Raw genomic sequence first — 17024 nt, 5'->3', positions numbered from 1 at the left:
GTAAGGCCAAAGGAATGTGGCCAATGGAACACTGCTGCTGCTAACCATATACCTCATCACAACCACAAGGAACAACAGTTAAGCAAAATGGTAACACCACAGCATGTGAAAGGTCAATCGGCAAATCAAATCAATCATGTTCAAACCAATCAACCTGCAACCCTACTAACCATTATGGAGAAACAAAATGAAATAACCGCTGCCTTGGTACAACAGCAACAGTCAAGATCTCTACCACCAAGAGAGATTCCAACATTTCAAGGTGACCCTCTCCAATACAGGGCATTCATTAGAGCTTTCGAGCAAGGAGTGGAAGAAAAAGTGACAGAGGCAGATGCTTTATACTACTTGGAGCAATTCACAAGAGGACAACCACAGGAGTTGGTGCGTAGCTGCCAACACATGGCTCCTGAGCATGGCTACACTGTGGCAAAGGCTCTTCTAATTGAACATTTTGGAAACCAGTACAAAATAGCAAATGCCTATATGCAAAAGGCCTTGGAGTGGCCAACAATTAAATCTGAGGATGCTAATGCACTCCAGGCCTACTCTTTATTCCTGCGTGGCTGCTGTAATGTTATGGAGGAGCTTCAGCACATGCAGGAAATGGACATGCCCGTCCATATGCGAGCCATGATAGCAAAGCTGCCATTCAAGATGAGGGAGCAATGGAGGACAGTGGCTCATGACATCATGGGGAACACCCATGAAAGAGCCCACTTTTGGGACCTTGTTGCGTTTATGGAGCGGTGCGTCAGTATTCTTTCTGACCCCCTGTTTGGTAACATTCAGGATCCCATATCTGGTGTGGTTGGCACAAAGGCTCCCATGTTTACATCTTATTCATCAAACAGAGGGAAGGGAAATATTGTTGCCGCTACAATAACGTCTACAGATTGGCCTGACGGAGGTGAGGAGCTGACATCAGTAACATCAAACTATGCGAATGTCAAGGAAATAGTATGCCTCTGCTCTACTCGTGGCCACTCACTGGAAGAGTGCCAACAGTTTAAGGAAAAGACGCACATGGAGAAAATAGAGGTGCTGCGAGAAAAGGGAGTTTGCTTTGCATGCCTATGTGTTGGGCATATAAGCCGTTTTTGTGGAAAACGCTTGACCTGCAAAGTGTGTGGACAAACTCACCCCACTGTGCTTCACATCAAAAGACAATCACCTCCAGCACTGTTAAAGGAGCCATCTGATGATCAACTGACTTCACAGGAAACATGTGGACATACAGGGGCCGGTAAGGACCGGTGTGTACAGGAACGCACAGCAGCATTGAGGAGGCCATACTTGGACGCTGGATAACTAGGCAGGGTGCTGGAGGTCTTTCCAGACAAACGGGTCTGGTCTGGTGTGTCCATTGAAAATAAAGGCATCACCATATACAAGCCAGTGACGAAGTGGCGCTTGGTTCATGAAACAATGCATTCGATTTTATGACATGCTTTGGCCCTTGTTTTGTTTTTGTTTGTTTTGAATTGTTATGCCCACCATAACAATTAGGGGCCGGTGTGTAAGGGCCAAATGAGTACAATTATCAAGTGAATTTGTGACCATGGGGTGGCGCTGTTGGCTTTATAAGCGTCTGGTTCTCTGGAACTGGTAGGGAGGATTGACCCGGAAGGGCAATGGTTTTTGACCGCAGGTACGTCATTGTGTTGTTTAAACACTGGAGCGAAATGTTTGTTTTGTCTGAAATGTTTATTTTTCTGTCTCTAATTATGGGTTGTTTTATGAAAACGCAGATGCTGTACTGACTATGGTGAACAGGTGAAGCAAGCAATAAATATCTAAAAGCACGAAGAGCTGCCTGTGTTTATCATCGGAGCGAACAGTACAAGTCTAACATCAGCGCGTCAGCTAGGTCCAACCACGGGATCAACACCTCGAGAGACGGAGGCTCTCATAGCCGTGATGTCATATTCGACCACATGTAGGCCTAATATTGCCTATATCATTGTGTCATTAAACCCCTCTGGCATCTCACATTTTGTTTTAAAATGCAAATTTTGGTCATGGGTGGTATGGTACTGTAGAGTCTACAGTACCATACGTGGTATGGTACTGTAGAGTCTACAGTACCATACCACCCATGACCAACATTTTGGTTGCATTTTGGTCATGGAAATATCCCCTTATAGTCTACAGTGTAGACTAAGGGGATATTTCTCACTTGGTACTGTAGACTAAGGGGATATTTCTCACTTGGTACTGTAGACTAAGGGGATATTTATCATGTCATTTTAACAGGCATAAAAACACATCTTGCAGGAAAAGGGAGAATGAGAGAGCTTTACAACAGAAAGTCAATTATTAGGGGACTAACTATTAGACCTGAATGTTACAATTATGAGAGTCGGTGGCACTGGTTACTAGAATACATGTAGGCCTATGTTCAGTGTGAAGCTGTAGTTGTGTCATGGATCCAGTAGAGGTCACTGTTGTCCTTATTGAAGAAGGGCTGGGGACAGATAGCATAACACAGCTGACAGCTCACAAAGAGTTGGTTCTTTTTTTTTATTATTAATCCAATAAGTCTGTTAGAAACCAAATCAAGATTGGAACCAGTCCTCAGTTATAAAATAAAAATGTTTACTGTGTCAGTTCCAGCAGCTTATGTTCTTGGTAAATGAGGTGTGAAACTCCACAGGTTGATTATTGTCCAGTTCAGGTTCAGATCAGAACTACAGTATATTAAAAAACATGGGAGGTAAAGCAACACAGCTGCAGCTAATGCTGTAGTTCACTTGAGTACTGTATTTACAGTTTTGGAGCAACAGATTTGCGTTTTTGCAAGCACATTCCTTTCACTGAGCTACATTTAAAATAAAAAAAATATTGTACTTTGTCTATTGGCAAAAGTACATGATTCACTTAACGGTAAAAACAACTTCACCATTTCTGAAAATTATTATTATTATTATTATTATTATGAATTATTCCAAATTTAGGAAGAAGGCCTGATATAGTACGCCGAAATAACGTGTTCCTTCCACGCGCCACGTCCGGCTGGGGGAAACTCTCCCGTCAGGTGAAAAGAAGCAGCTTGGACTCCTCATGCATAGAAGGAAGCATGCCATGAGGTAAGTCCGCTGCCCCCCCAGGTTGGCAGAGGAAGTGCAGCGCCCTGCAGGATTACGTTAGATAATTGACACAGGGTGAAAAAATGGGTTGCAAAAATCGTGGGAAAAAAAATAAGAAGAATTATTCAAAATTTCAATACAGAAATCCATTGATATTTAAAAGAAAATGTACCCTGTAATTTGTACTTTTGAATACTTGAATATTTACTTGAGTAGGCCTATACATTTCCTCCATCACTGCTGAACTGGAAAACTGCAAAATCAGCCTGGAGTTTCATTCCCCATTTTAAGAAGCAAATAATGGTATTGCATGTGTTCTTTCTGTGTTATAAACCACATACAGGATAAAAACAGGATCAAATCAACACATTCTGTCCGTTTTCATCTAAATGCGACAAAGACAGACAAATGGACAATCCCACAACGACCTGCATAAAAAGGTCAACAGAAAAAAGCAAATATAAAATATTTCCTAATGAACGAGAGCCTTCATAGGGTTATAAATATTAGACAAAATTAATATACATGACAACGATAAAGCATCACACCTCTGCTAAAAAGCATCCATGCTGGACTTCCATACATTCCATACTGTTTTCATCCAATCACCAAAGCTTAAATCTGCCACACCCGGAATGACAAGCGGGGAGTGGCTCTTGGGATGAGCGTGATTCTATTCTACGCCCGAGCATAGACACGCTTGAGCTCTACAAATGTAGTCGCTCGTGTGGAAAGTCCGGGTTCAACTCACAGGTTGAAGAACATACAAGTTATAGATTGTATCTTTTTAACATTCAAAATAGGGGATTAAAGGCCCGGTCACACACGCACTTCACATTGTGTTCTTGTGTTGTATTTGCAGTGCAAGCTGAAAACTAAGAATGATTAAGCTAGCACAAACACTAGCATTTCACCCAGGTCTTCACACCTGTAAAGCTGCAATGTGACAATAGAGTGCCGTAATAATGTGATGTAATTTCACATCCTACCTGGTTTTCGGATTATTTCCCCATTCGGATTCCCATAGACTTTATCGCGTCAAATAAGAACTGTGTTCCAAAAATAAACAAATTGGTTTGTTTAGTGGTTTCACTTGTGGAAGATTCAACTGACTGCGAGAAATCGCTAATGTTACTGCCTCCGATAGTTACATTTTTGCTAGAAACATCAAATATGAGTAAAGGTGGTTGCACACTGGACACGTTTTTCGTTAAACCGACATCTGCAGCTAAAAATCCGAAAACGCGTCGTGTGCAGGGACCTCAACTATCGTAAACGATACCGAGACACCTCCCCGACAATATCGCCATGACAATTTCAATTGTTATTTTTGAACCACAATCGATTTTAAGATGACTCAATGTTATTCTCTCTAGAGAAATTACTTCCGCGACCCAGGGGATGAAAGAGTGACGTCAGGACATCGGTACTCTAGAACACTGACACATACTGTATGAAGTGCATGTGTGAATTGTGACTGTGCCCTTATTGTGACAGGAACATAAAACATACATCTTCTAAATCAGCATTTCTCAGCCAGTGAGAATGAATACAGACATTCTGTCAGGGTCTTATTATATGTAGGGATGTGACGAGATAAAGAGGCTCACAATAATCTATGGTGAAGATTATAATTTTGCGAGGAATTATCCTTGAGGAGTTGTCCGTCATACACTGGACATGAGTTGGCTTTGTACCAAATCTCTTCACCCGAGAACATTGACAATCCACACACTCAAAGCATGATGTGTTGTGAGCTTGTAGATCTGCTATTTTTTGGCTAATGCCCCCCCCACAAATAAACATGGAAGCTGGGGTGCATGTAATTAACAAATATTTTAAGATTGGGTTTTAAGCATACTTTGATTATCGCGACAAGAAATATCAATCCTCACACCCCTAACACAAACTGTATTAAACACCACACATTGGGATGTTTGTCCATAGGAACAAATGACCACATTATGTCATATGCATGGATTAAAGCACAATAAAATCTCACGGCTGAAAAGTCTGTACCGACTGTGAAACAGCGTGAAAAGCTTCGCGCTGCGACGTGTTGTGAGCTTGTGGATAGTCGTGGCGACTGAGAACTTTAATCCATGCATATGATCTCATATCAGCTTGATGCATATCGTCGCTGTCCAGTGGAAACCTTGTACTGTATGTCCAAAAGGGTTACTGTTCAGGAAATGGAAAATAACGTAACATGTTCCAATGTACAGTAGTTATTGTTTAGTAGGCCTGCACCCGACTAATAATTTATTGGTTTCCCCCAATAAATCATGACGCATATCCTATTTTTATAGGCAAACTATTAGTTAATTAACAAATTAGGCTAATCTCTCAGTCGAAACATGCAATAATGTTTTTTTGTCATGATTCGACTGAGATGCGACAGTCGAATCAGACTCCCTCGATCGATTAGTTGACTATTCAACAAATCGAGGTCAGGCCTATTCTGCCCTATACAAAGCCAAAGTGCAGTAACCACGAGAAAGAATGGCTGATATTGGGTTTAAAAGTGTGTCAGTCAAATGAGATATCGGGGAAATAATATGACACTAATTGTAAATATGTTCTTGAGGTAATTGTTTATGCCCCAAAAGGCTAATTTGAGCTTTGGGACACAATTAAGTTGGTGTGTCCAAAAACATATATACTGTAATTTAGCTGTGGTGGGCAGTATTGCTTAGTCACAAACACTTATTAAAAGGTGGGATCAGTGGTGTCTTTGTTCAGAAACAGGGGTCTCCCCAGCTCTTTAAATAAACACAAGATGTTCATTTTCACATGCATGGGATAGATACATACACAAATTGGAAGTTATGAGACAAAGAAATGAGCAGACACCTTTGGGACTATCCGACTATGTACAATATTTTGGATGAAATTGGTGATGTTTACAAAATAGCTGGAGACAGGGACACTCCTGTTACTGAACAAACACTCACTACATAGTAATGATTACTATCACACTATATACGTAGAGCTTTATCTTTTTAACAAGAAACTTTTTTTGTTTCAACAAAAACAAGACACTTATCCTACCTTTAATACAAGTGCCATATGACAAAAGTATAACATTGTGCATGAATAAAATATGAAATATATTGATAGGTTTGTGCCTGACAGTGACGACAGATTACGGGTGCAAAATACAATTCCTACACAATGCCGGTCCTTCTGAACAAAATAAAAGACGTCCTTATGTACACGATGTGCAAAATAAATCAAACAGTGTTAATGCATTGATCGATGCATTGATAGTATTTCAACAAATCAATGATATTGACAGGTTTCTGCCACCCTGGTACTGGTCCAGAGTACGGCCAAAGAAGAATGAAATGTTTTGGTTGCTGCCCATTTCATTGTCCGAAATAAAATAAAAAATTCCGGAAACGTTGCATTTTGTGTCGAATGCTGACGATGAAGGAATGACCGCGAGCATTTGCTCTGCAGTCGCCTCACTCGGGTACGCGCTCAGGATCAGGAGGTTGTCAGTTATTTTGCTGAGCCACGAAGCTGGAATGGGAAAGTTCGCACTTCGCAGCACCGAGGGATACAGAAACCTTGTCTTTACAGCAAACAAACATACACCTGGAAGTATAGAGTATGCACATGCATCACTTTTCCTCAGGAGACAGGGACACACTCTCATCTAGACTGAGTGGCAAAACATTGAGCAGCGTGGAGTATTGGAGTTTGAAAGCGCTCATTGGAAATCACTTAACGGTCCTGTGTAGCACCTGTTTCCAAATTGCAGGAGGCAGCAGGATGTTGCGATATTACAAACGAGCACATCCAAACTCTGACACTAATCACCTGCATGATTCCTTGACAGAAAGTAGCTCATAACGTGTCTATTTTAGTTTAACATCGTTTAAATTAATACAATCAGATAAGACTTTTCTGTTTGGATGTACGTGCTGTCAAGGCTACTCAGTAGACGCTCCCGCATAACTTCCGGGTACGATGATGTCACACGCATAGGCTCTATTCAGCCGGGACTGGACACAACCCAAGGGTTCTTCTGACCCCAGGAGAAGAGGCTGTGTCCGCTCTGAACAAGGAAAGGGGAGACTAGGTGAACAAATAAAACAAAAAAGGGTTCAAAAAAAGAGCCAAAACTAGCAGATACACAAGCTCACTGTTAAGTTTGGTAGATCTGCTATTTTCACTATTCGTTCCTACGGTGATCGGTCCTCAACGTGAACACTAGCGTGCCTATTCTGGGGCAAACAGCCGATCTAAAAGCACACTAGCTATCTGGCTATTTTCAGTAAAGATATTGCATGCACAGGGAGATACTAGATGATCTAGTACATACAGTACATACTGTAGCTCTGGACTGGGACTCATCTAGTGGGCTTTGAGTCTGGTTAAAAACAATGCGACGCAGACAGAGGAGGAAGGCCAAAGTGTGAGGGTGCAATCTAATGAGTTACATAACCCTATTACATACAAGGGGCAAACAATAATAATAATAAAAAAGAAAGTACAGGGTTAAATCAGCACTCCAGATCATGAATGTGGAAAGGTAGTTACTTTGCCTGATCACCGAAAATAAATAAAAGTAATAATAAGTTCCCCAGTCCACCAGTCTTTCTGCGTTTCTCCATGGTACATTTCACAAACCACACCTTTCATTAGCCAGATCCCCTGCACTCAAACATCCATCCTCACACCGTAGCCCCCGCCGCCTCGGACTCGAGAGCGAGGAAGAGATCAGGAAGGATGGAGTTATTGAACCGGGTTCACGTTTATGGAATGGGAACACGCCTTGCTTTAGTCAGCGTTATTTTAACTTATTTAGGGTTGCATCTGCATTACTTAATTTACAAGGTCTACACAAATAGAGAATGTAGAAGAATTGTTCTTTTTTATCAATGTTTGCCAGTCATCTCTCCTAATGGCACCACATCAATACAGCATGGAATTGTGGACAATAACAAAATATTCTAAGTTTTGGGTCTCATCCCAATCTCATCACATGGTAAATAATAGAACTTTATAAGAAGAAGGTTGAAAACCACTGTTTTAGTGATGGCAATTTACTTAATCGAGTGTCACACAGCTGTTCACTGGTGCATTCAGGAGACTGGATATACGTCACACATTCTGATGAAAGAACTTCAGCAAAGAAGACATGAAGGATGCACTTGATGTTTCCTCGCTGATCCTCACTCTAAACGGCTGGTGGGGAGCTCTGGGCTCCCCCGAAAGTAAATGGACATTTGGGACGCAAACGATTTGCGGGTCACGCTGGAGTACGGAGTAGGTGTAGTATTGGGATTTGGCTAGGGCAGTGGTTCTCAAACCTTAAGGATGCCCTTAATTCTGACAGTAGACAAATGGACCCGCTAAGGGTCCATTTAGAACCCCCTCAAGGAACCCTGAGTGTCCATGGACTCCACTTTGAGAACCACTGGGGGTGTGGTTTTGGAAATGTGTTGGTGCGAAAGGCATTGAGGACCCCCCTCGAAAACGCCCTTATGGACAAAATAAAATAAATTCACACTGACCACTAGCTGTGTGAATGTGTATATCTTTGCTGTCGGGTGGAAACCTTGTATGTCCAGTTCCAAATGGAGTCACAAGCTCTTTCTTAATACATTTCATTGGTTGAATATTTCAAAAAAGCCCAAACACAAACTTCAACATTTTCACTTTAACTGAAAACAACTTTACTTACTATCAACAACAAGCTAAATGCTACTTTTGGGTGTAGTGTGATGAAGTAGGGCATTCATTTAGGAAACCACAAAAAGGTTCAAATATGGAAATATAAGGTTTCTGCCCGACAACACAATATGCAATATAATATTACCCAAGGCCCAGAGGGGCTGTACACACTCATTTGATAAAACTTTCAAAGTTATTATAGTAAAAACAGGCTAGTCCTGCTCCTTCCAACGCAGGTATAGGTACAAAAAGGTGTAAAGTACAAAACTGGCATAGCGGTTCTGCTACAGTTTAAACATTCATTCATCTTTACTTCATCGAGGGCGGAGTCTCCACAGTGAGCCGTTGCTTTAGCGTGCTAGCCGCTCGGTTAGCGTTAGCTAGTTAGTGTCGCGTTGCGTTGATCAGTGCCACTCAAGCAGCATTAAGTCAATGTCGCCGACGGCATCGTTTCCTGAATGGGGGGGCGGCCCAGTCTTGTCCTGCCGCTTTCCTGATTGGCCCGAGTTCCACCAATTGGCAGCCAGCCGTCGTTCAGTGCAGTGTCAGAGCGTGCCTTCGGGGGAGGTGCTTGTTCGGCCGTTATGCGGATTCTGTCGCTCTGCGAAAAAGCGACTTAATAGGCCGAAGTTATTTATTGACAGCTGTGCACAAAGTGGCGTTCCATCGTGGCAGGCGACGCACAGTGCAGGTTATGAATTGTATCTTTTACGATTTTGACGTTTTCTTCGTTTTTGCCAAAAAAAAAGAAAAAAAGCCCTAAACAACTTAAACAAGGTTCAAATCCGTTTTCCACACTCTTCCCATGCGGTACCAATTCAGGCATGCATCAGAAACCCCTGATCACTTATTCCCCATCGTTCAGTGCAGTGTAAGAGCTTCTTCTATTGGATGGCTGTAATAGGATAGGACGGGGGGGTGTGGTGTGGTGAGGGGGGCCTGGTGTGGCGGTACGGTACGGTACAGCAGGCGGGACTAGGCAGCCACGTGGCCAATCAGGTAGATGTTGTCGTAGAGGTGGCCCACAAAGTCGTCGGAGACGTTGTGGGCGGCTCGGCGCGTGTTGCGGATGAACTCCCTCTTGGACATTTTGTTTTTGACGTGCGGGCTGCTCAGGTCTATGGACAGCAGGATCAGGCTGTAGCACAGCACGTACACCGCGTCTACACCAGGACCACAAGGAACACAATTACTACATATCCTGATCATCGCCTAATCGCAATATTGAGATAACCGCAATTATCTTTGCATAATCGCCTCTCGTTTCCATGTTGAAAAAATTTACTCTTTCAATATTTATTTTTTTAAATAGCAGAAATAGCAGATCTACAAGCTCATGACATGCATCCATTTTTTTGGAAAGAAAAAATATAAAAAATGAATAAATGTGTCAGTGATTTCTTTGTATATTTTAGTTATTTCTCATATTGGCCCTGTGCAATTTGTGATTACGAAAAAAATGCTCTCAGAGATACAGACCTGTAAGGGCCCATTTGGAACCCCCTGTAGGAATCGTTATAGGGAACCGTTAATGAATCTGAGCCATTAAGAGGGAATTATTAAGGAACTGGAATCGTCCAGAACCAACCCTAGTTGTGAGCTTGTATAGATGGGCTATTTCAGCCGGTGAATGTTCCCACCCACGCACTGACCTGGACTGAGTCCCAGGTCTCGGACCAGCACCAGGTTACAAGCGCAGAACCTGTGGCTGAACTTGGTGATGAGGGTCTCCAGGTACTCCCCTCTCTCCTCGGGAGCGTGGATGTGTCTAAAGAACTCCCTCAGCGCGTTGGGGAGGAACTGATTGCTGAAGTTGTGCAGAGTCACCAGCTCGTCCAGCACGTCACGCCTGTACGCACCGCACGCGCACACACACGCATGCATGCACACGCATTTATTAAATTATTTACTATTACTATTACTTTTTTTCTTATTTATGGAAATTCATTGATTTTCCTATGTATTTATTCATGCTTTATTCAAGTTATTTGTAAAGTCTGATTCCACCCAAACGGCTCCATGTGTGAATTTCTGGTGAGGGTCGTGTGTTAATGCCACTGCTATAGAGCATCGCAGTCCCGCCCCTCGAGAGACCTGGAAGAGAAATCGCCGTTCATTTTCCTCATAGGCATTTCTTTAAAGTATTTATTTAAAGACGGTTACGCCGCGGACAAAGCCAACTCGGATCGTGACAAATCATGACAATGAACACAATATTTTGGGCCGATCAAATCATTAGAAAGAAGAAAATAAAGGCAGGAGACAACACTATTTGTTTTGTTTTTCTTCTTATAAATTATTTGATCGGCCCAAAACATTGTGTTCATTGTCATGATTTCTCACGATCCGAGTTGGCTTTGTCCGCGGCGTAACCATCTTTAAATAAATACTTTAAGAAATGCCTATGGGAAAAATGCATTGGGATTTATTTCCAGGGCCACTCGTTGTTCTGAAAGGGGGAGGGACTGCGACGCTCTATTGCCCTGTGTGGCAAGCTTCCATTGTATTTCTCTTCATTTTTAAATTAAAAAACTACGGGATATCTAACATGCTCACAGACACACATTACACTTGAGACTCCACGAATGAACACTGAACAAGGAAAGACTGCTTTCATCTTTTATGCCCCAGACAAGTGGAATAGACTCGCTGAAACTGGACAAACTGGTCTCTATAGAGACATTTAAGAAACTACTTGAGGATGCATTACATAAGGAGTGTATGGCGACGAACTTATTAAGCCACAGAGAGGCTAAAAGCGGGGAAATGTACTGCCAGACGCGCTGCATGCCATGGACTCAATTCTCCAGTGTACTGCGTTTTATTAATTTATTAAAGGTAGTTAAAACAATGGGTTTGGCATCATAACAAAGTGCGTTGTGCAGAATCCTATACAGATAGCAGCAATGCAGCATGGTGTTGTCTTAGCGTTTGTGTTTATAAAGCGGTCAGCAAAGTTGGACTTCCCCGTCATTCACCCTCTCTCCTTCCATTCATGAAACGCCACCGGTGAACAGCTGACTTTACTACCTGTCTGACACCACGTCACCATAGTAACCATAGCAAGTTAGCAACCCATCGAGCTGTCTAACCTGTCCCCAACAAGGAGTGTACCTGCTTTGTGTAGGCCCTGTGTATTTGCTTTGTTTTTGTTTTTTAATATATTAAAATTGTGTTGTTGTTTGTTTCTTTTTTGTATGTTGTGATCATCCTTGCAAATGAGAGCAAGCTCTCAATGGTCTTCTCTGATTAAATTAACGTCAATACATGGAAAGAGGAGCTTCCATCCTCCAGGGAAGTTTGGAGAGAGATATGATCACGGAACACCAGCTCAATCATTTGCTATTTTATTAGCATTTTAATTAGAAATAGTCATCAATCAATGGCTGATCAATGATCACTGCTAAAACACAAAAAATAAATATTTGTGTACCTTTCATCGAGGTAGATCCTCAGCATCTTCCAGTTGAGTCGTCGTGTGTAGAAGATAAACTTGGCCAGCTCCTTGGGATGGTCCACTATTATGCCTTTAGACATGAAATAACCGATCCCCTACACACACACACACACACACACACACACACACACACACAGTTATTATCTGTACTATAATTTTATTTTATTCTGTGTGTGTGTGTGTGTGTGTGTGTGTGTGTGTGTGTGTGTGTGCGTTAATGAGCACTACCTCCTGGTAGTTGGCGTTGAAGGTGAGACTGCCTTCATCCAGTTGTAAGTACAGTCTCCTGTATGAGAAACCAGCTGGTAGCCTTCTGTTGTAGATGGAACAGTGCCCCCATGTGGACTTGCACAGCCTGGACACACAACAGGACAAGTATGGAGCTCAAATACAGTACACTGTTGTTGCCCTACTTGATCATACCACAGTGCACACAAAAGCATCTTGTCGATCTGTCTACTTCTGCATTTTTTTAATTTGAATCCTGAAAAGTAACCGTTTTGAACATAGTGTAAGATTTAGACTGCAAATGTTGATTTAGTTTCAGTAGTGGTCTTTTGAATAAAATTCCAATTTGTTTTAGTTATCTGAAATGTTTTAGTGTTAGTCTAGTTTTAGTCGACTAAATATGAAAAGATTTGTGTCGACTAAATCTATAGTTGATTTCATTAACTAAAATGTATTTTGGCAGGCCTGGATGGTGTGGTAAACGGCACCTAACTCATGAACCAATGGTCGCGGTTGATTTAGTTTCTCTCCGTGTGTAAGGAGAGACGTCACCTCTGTCTCCCACATGTAGCTTTGTTTACATGCTGGACACGCCACGCCTGCAGTGAGGCACTTAAAAACGCTGTAAACACTGGCGATCAAATTAAATTATTAATACTTGGCACACAAAGAGTTAAAGGTTCTATTAATTCTTTACTAGTAGTGACTTCATTTAATATTCCATCAATTCACCCTTAAACCCAAACCACACCAATGGGTCGCCATGCAACTCCTTGCAACCAAACGGTTGCGAGTAGACACGTGTACACATGTAGACGCATGTAGTTGCAAACGTTTTAATTTGAATCACTTGGGTCGACTTGCGTCGACAAGCGCCACCATGCGACGACGTGCAACAGTACATATTACACCGCTGGGACAAACACTAAATCCAATTTGTTGCGTCTCGACCCATTGGTGTGGTTGGGGCTTAATATTCATAAACACATGCATGTGTGTGTGTGTGTGTGTGTGTGTGTGTGTCTTACCCTTGCCAGAGGTATTCATCGTGCCCTAGGTCCTGCCACACGCAGCCAGCCAGGCACAGGTCCGTAGTGTGTGTGTGTGTGTGTGTGTGTGTGGGGGTGTGTGTGTCTTACCCTTGCCAGAGGTATTCATCGTGCCCTAGGTCCTGCCACACGCAGCCAGTGTGTGTGTGTGTGTGTGTGTGTGTGTGTGTGGGGGGGTGTGTGTCTTACCCTTGCCAGAGGTATTCATCGTGCCCTAGGTCCTGCCACACGCAGCCAGCCAGGCACAGGTCCGTAGCGTTCAGATAGGAGAGGATAGTGATGCCCAACTCTGGTGGTAACATCTCCAGGTCTATAAAACCACGGTGCGGTTTACCTAGAATCACATGTGCACACGCACACACACACACACACACACAGACAGACACACGCACACACACACACACACACACACACAGACAGACAGACACAGATTTCATAGTATGTCCAAAACTGCTACTTTTCAGGATTCAAATTCAAAAGCGACACAAGTAGCGGATCCGCAGAGGCGCAGACTTGTCACGCGGCGTGAAAACGAGTTTTGAAACTGAAAAAACTGCTGCTAAAATGCTGGTATGGTATCAGCGGGTCTGTCAGTCTACAATACATCAATCCGTTCCACATCATTTATCATATGATGATTTCATTTTCATTGTTTCATTTATTGAATTTAGAATCTTGATTTTTGCCTGGGGCCCAAAGTAGTGACAATAGCAGATATAAGCTCAAAATGCTTGTAGATCTGCAATTTTCATTACTTCTTAATGTTTTTCTTTTGTATATATTATTTATTTTATTCTGAAATTATTTTGAAGCATGTTGGAATTGTTTTTAGATTGATGAAAATTTTTGTTTTGTTTGTTTGTTTAAACTTTTTGAAACCTTTTGAAATTCTATAAAATAAAATTCTGTAAAAGATATTTACTCGCAACCCATACAAATTGGTCCGTGACCCACAATGGGTCCCGAGCCACTGATTGTACATTGAACAGTGGACTAGAGAGCCTTACCGTAGTATTGTGGTCTCCTGGCTCCCCTGCTCTCCTCCTGGCGTTGTCTGTCAGCCAGGTGATCAGCCAACTGCTCCTGCAGCTGCTGCTGTTGTCTGGGAGGCAACCTCCACAGTGCCTGGCCCATGAGCACTATGTACACATACACACAATACGCACGGCACAACAACAGTGTTATAACTTCCACAATGGACTGGCTCATCTACACAATGTACACACTGAAGTGACAAGATAAACCTGGTCCAAGCCGTTCCTTTTTATCATTATTATTTTTACAAGATCTACAAGCTCACAATGCGCTTGCAGATCGGCTACGGCTAGTTTAACTGCATTTGTGTTTAACTCCAGAGTGGTCGGATTTACAATTCAAAGCAGACTGAAGTACTCTACTGAACATCAAGGTAAGCTGCTGAGTCATACAAGCCTTCTCTCTCTGTCTCTCTCTCACTCACACACACACACACACACACACACACACACACACACACACACACACACACACACACACACACACACACACACACACACACACACACACACACACACACACACACACACACACAATGACAGTGACAGGTGCTATGTGTTCTAATAGATTGTTGGCATGCTTCTTAGTGAAGGAACAAGTGTTATGTTTGGCATGTTATGTTCAGTCCAACTAGACTGTCAACAATGGAATGAAAATCTCTCTTGCTCTGTGTGTGTGCGCGCATGTGTGTGACACTGTGTGTGTGTGTGTGTGTGTGTGTGTGTGTGTGTGTGTGTGTGTGGTTAGAATGAAAACATTCTCAAGCATGTCTATTAGCAAGTGCACTGGAGAATGTGACAATCATCATGCAACGTTTTCACAATACATTCAGATTTACACATACTGTCTATCTATCTATCTATCAAGCACCAAAAAACAGCAGCAGCAGCAACAACAGTTGCTGCTTTGACTATGCTTGCACCTCTTGGTTTTCCAATATCTCAATGTCACTAAAAAACAAAGCTCCAGATCTCCCAACACAAACTGATTTGACTACTTCTCTGCCTAAAGCGAAAAGCCCATGGCACACCTGATTGCAACACACTTTGCTAGTCTGGCATGGCTCACTAGAAAGCAAATAAAGCAAAATAAGCAAATCAAAATGCTATTGGTAATAAAGATAGTCACTACTTGTGAGTGACAGCTAGTCACCCACAGCAACAATACTACAGGGCGCGACAATGATCTGGTACCACCCAAATATAGAACAAACACGGGACAAGTATCATTCAAAATGTGTCCTAACACACCATATTGAAAGATGTGAATCACTGGTTTCTTAAAGAACTAGCCTGATCAATCATCGACACACAAGGGGAGGTGAATGTAAATTCCCACTACACTTTATGTTATAATTAATGAATCAATAGGACCACAATGGAAACAAGTCCCTTTTTAGCAGTAATGTCTGACTGTACTCTGTGCTGTTTACATTTCTGACTAATAAAGTATTCAATCAATAAAACAACAACAACAATATACATGTCCGTCATTTATATAGTACAAATAAAACACAAAAAGATAAAGTAAAGTAAAATGCATGTGGGGTAGATTTCTTTTTTAAATCCATCAATCCTATACATCCATTACATCCATACCTCCATGCACGTGGGGCAGATAATACAATAACACATGATTGTCAATAATATGTCAATAATACATAACATAATAATGTGCATGGAGGCATGTTAATAAATGCATACTTAAACAATACCGTGTACAGTATGTACATTGTGTATGACAGGCACATGGTATATGTAATGAATAAATCATATTAATACATACATGCGAGTGTATGTGTAGGCCTATGCTAATAAACAGAGGAATAATACCGTGTGTATGTTAGGTATGAATGTCATGTGCGTGAGGTTTAGGTATGCATGTTACATAAACAAAACAGTAAACATCAACGTTGGAACTTCCAGCGGGTAGCATGCTAGATTGACGCGCAGCTCCCGCCTCCGCGGCACTCCAATTGGAAGACTCGTTAAAAAGGACGGCGACCATTGGCTAAAACCCTCGACAATCACCGCAGGCAGCTACGTCACTAGCACCATCATGTTAGGTAGCATCTTGTTGTTGGGATTATTATTCTATATTAAACCAAAGACGACGGTGGCGCAGAGAAACGTCTGGTTGTGACACCATATCAACATTGTACCGCATCATATAGCGTTTAAAAGTGTGACATTAAACAATATTTGTTTAATGTCAATGAAATAAATTAAACCCAGAGTGGTGTATCCAACCTACCTGAGTGTTTATAATGACGTGCTAGTCCAATGTCCAGCCAGAATACACACTGTGGCGGCGAGGAATGGGTTTTAGAAGCAGTTGTGTGTCATATTAGTAGTATAAACTAAACAGAACATGAAGGTGTTCGTGCACTGAGGTGTTAAGCCACCTTCTGTTGCTGTCCTCACTGGTGGTACCCTCAGCTCTCCTCTCCTCCTGCCTCTTTCTGTCTGTTTGACAACTTTA

At 42.1% G+C, this 17024-nt stretch overlaps 1 protein-coding gene across 2 annotated transcripts; it reads right to left on the bottom strand.

Annotated features, from left to right (window-relative positions):
• Window positions 1-2552: 2552 nt before the first annotated feature.
• Window positions 2553-16983, bottom strand: fbxo8 (F-box protein 8). Of its 2 annotated transcripts, XM_080760072.1 has the most exons (7): window positions 16797-16983; window positions 14516-14647; window positions 13698-13842; window positions 12460-12586; window positions 12208-12326; window positions 10427-10623; window positions 2553-9937 (listed from the first exon to the last, which is right to left on the bottom strand). In XM_080760072.1, the coding sequence occupies exons 2-7, from the start codon at window positions 14640-14642 to the stop codon at window positions 9750-9752; spliced, it is 903 nt and encodes a 300-aa protein (XP_080616198.1). In that variant the 5' UTR covers window positions 14643-14647; window positions 16797-16983; the 3' UTR covers window positions 2553-9749. The 2 variants fall into 2 exon arrangements, with proteins under 2 accessions (XP_080616198.1, XP_080616199.1); XM_080760073.1 differs by lacking the exon at window positions 10427-10623.
• Window positions 16984-17024: the final 41 nt, after the last annotated feature.

Source organism: Protomyctophum bolini, assembly GCF_963924005.1.
Source record: "Protomyctophum bolini genome assembly, chromosome: 3".
Classification (NCBI taxonomy): domain Eukaryota; kingdom Metazoa; phylum Chordata; class Actinopteri; order Myctophiformes; family Myctophidae; genus Protomyctophum; species Protomyctophum bolini.
This window is presented reverse-complemented; position numbering and strand designations above follow the sequence as displayed.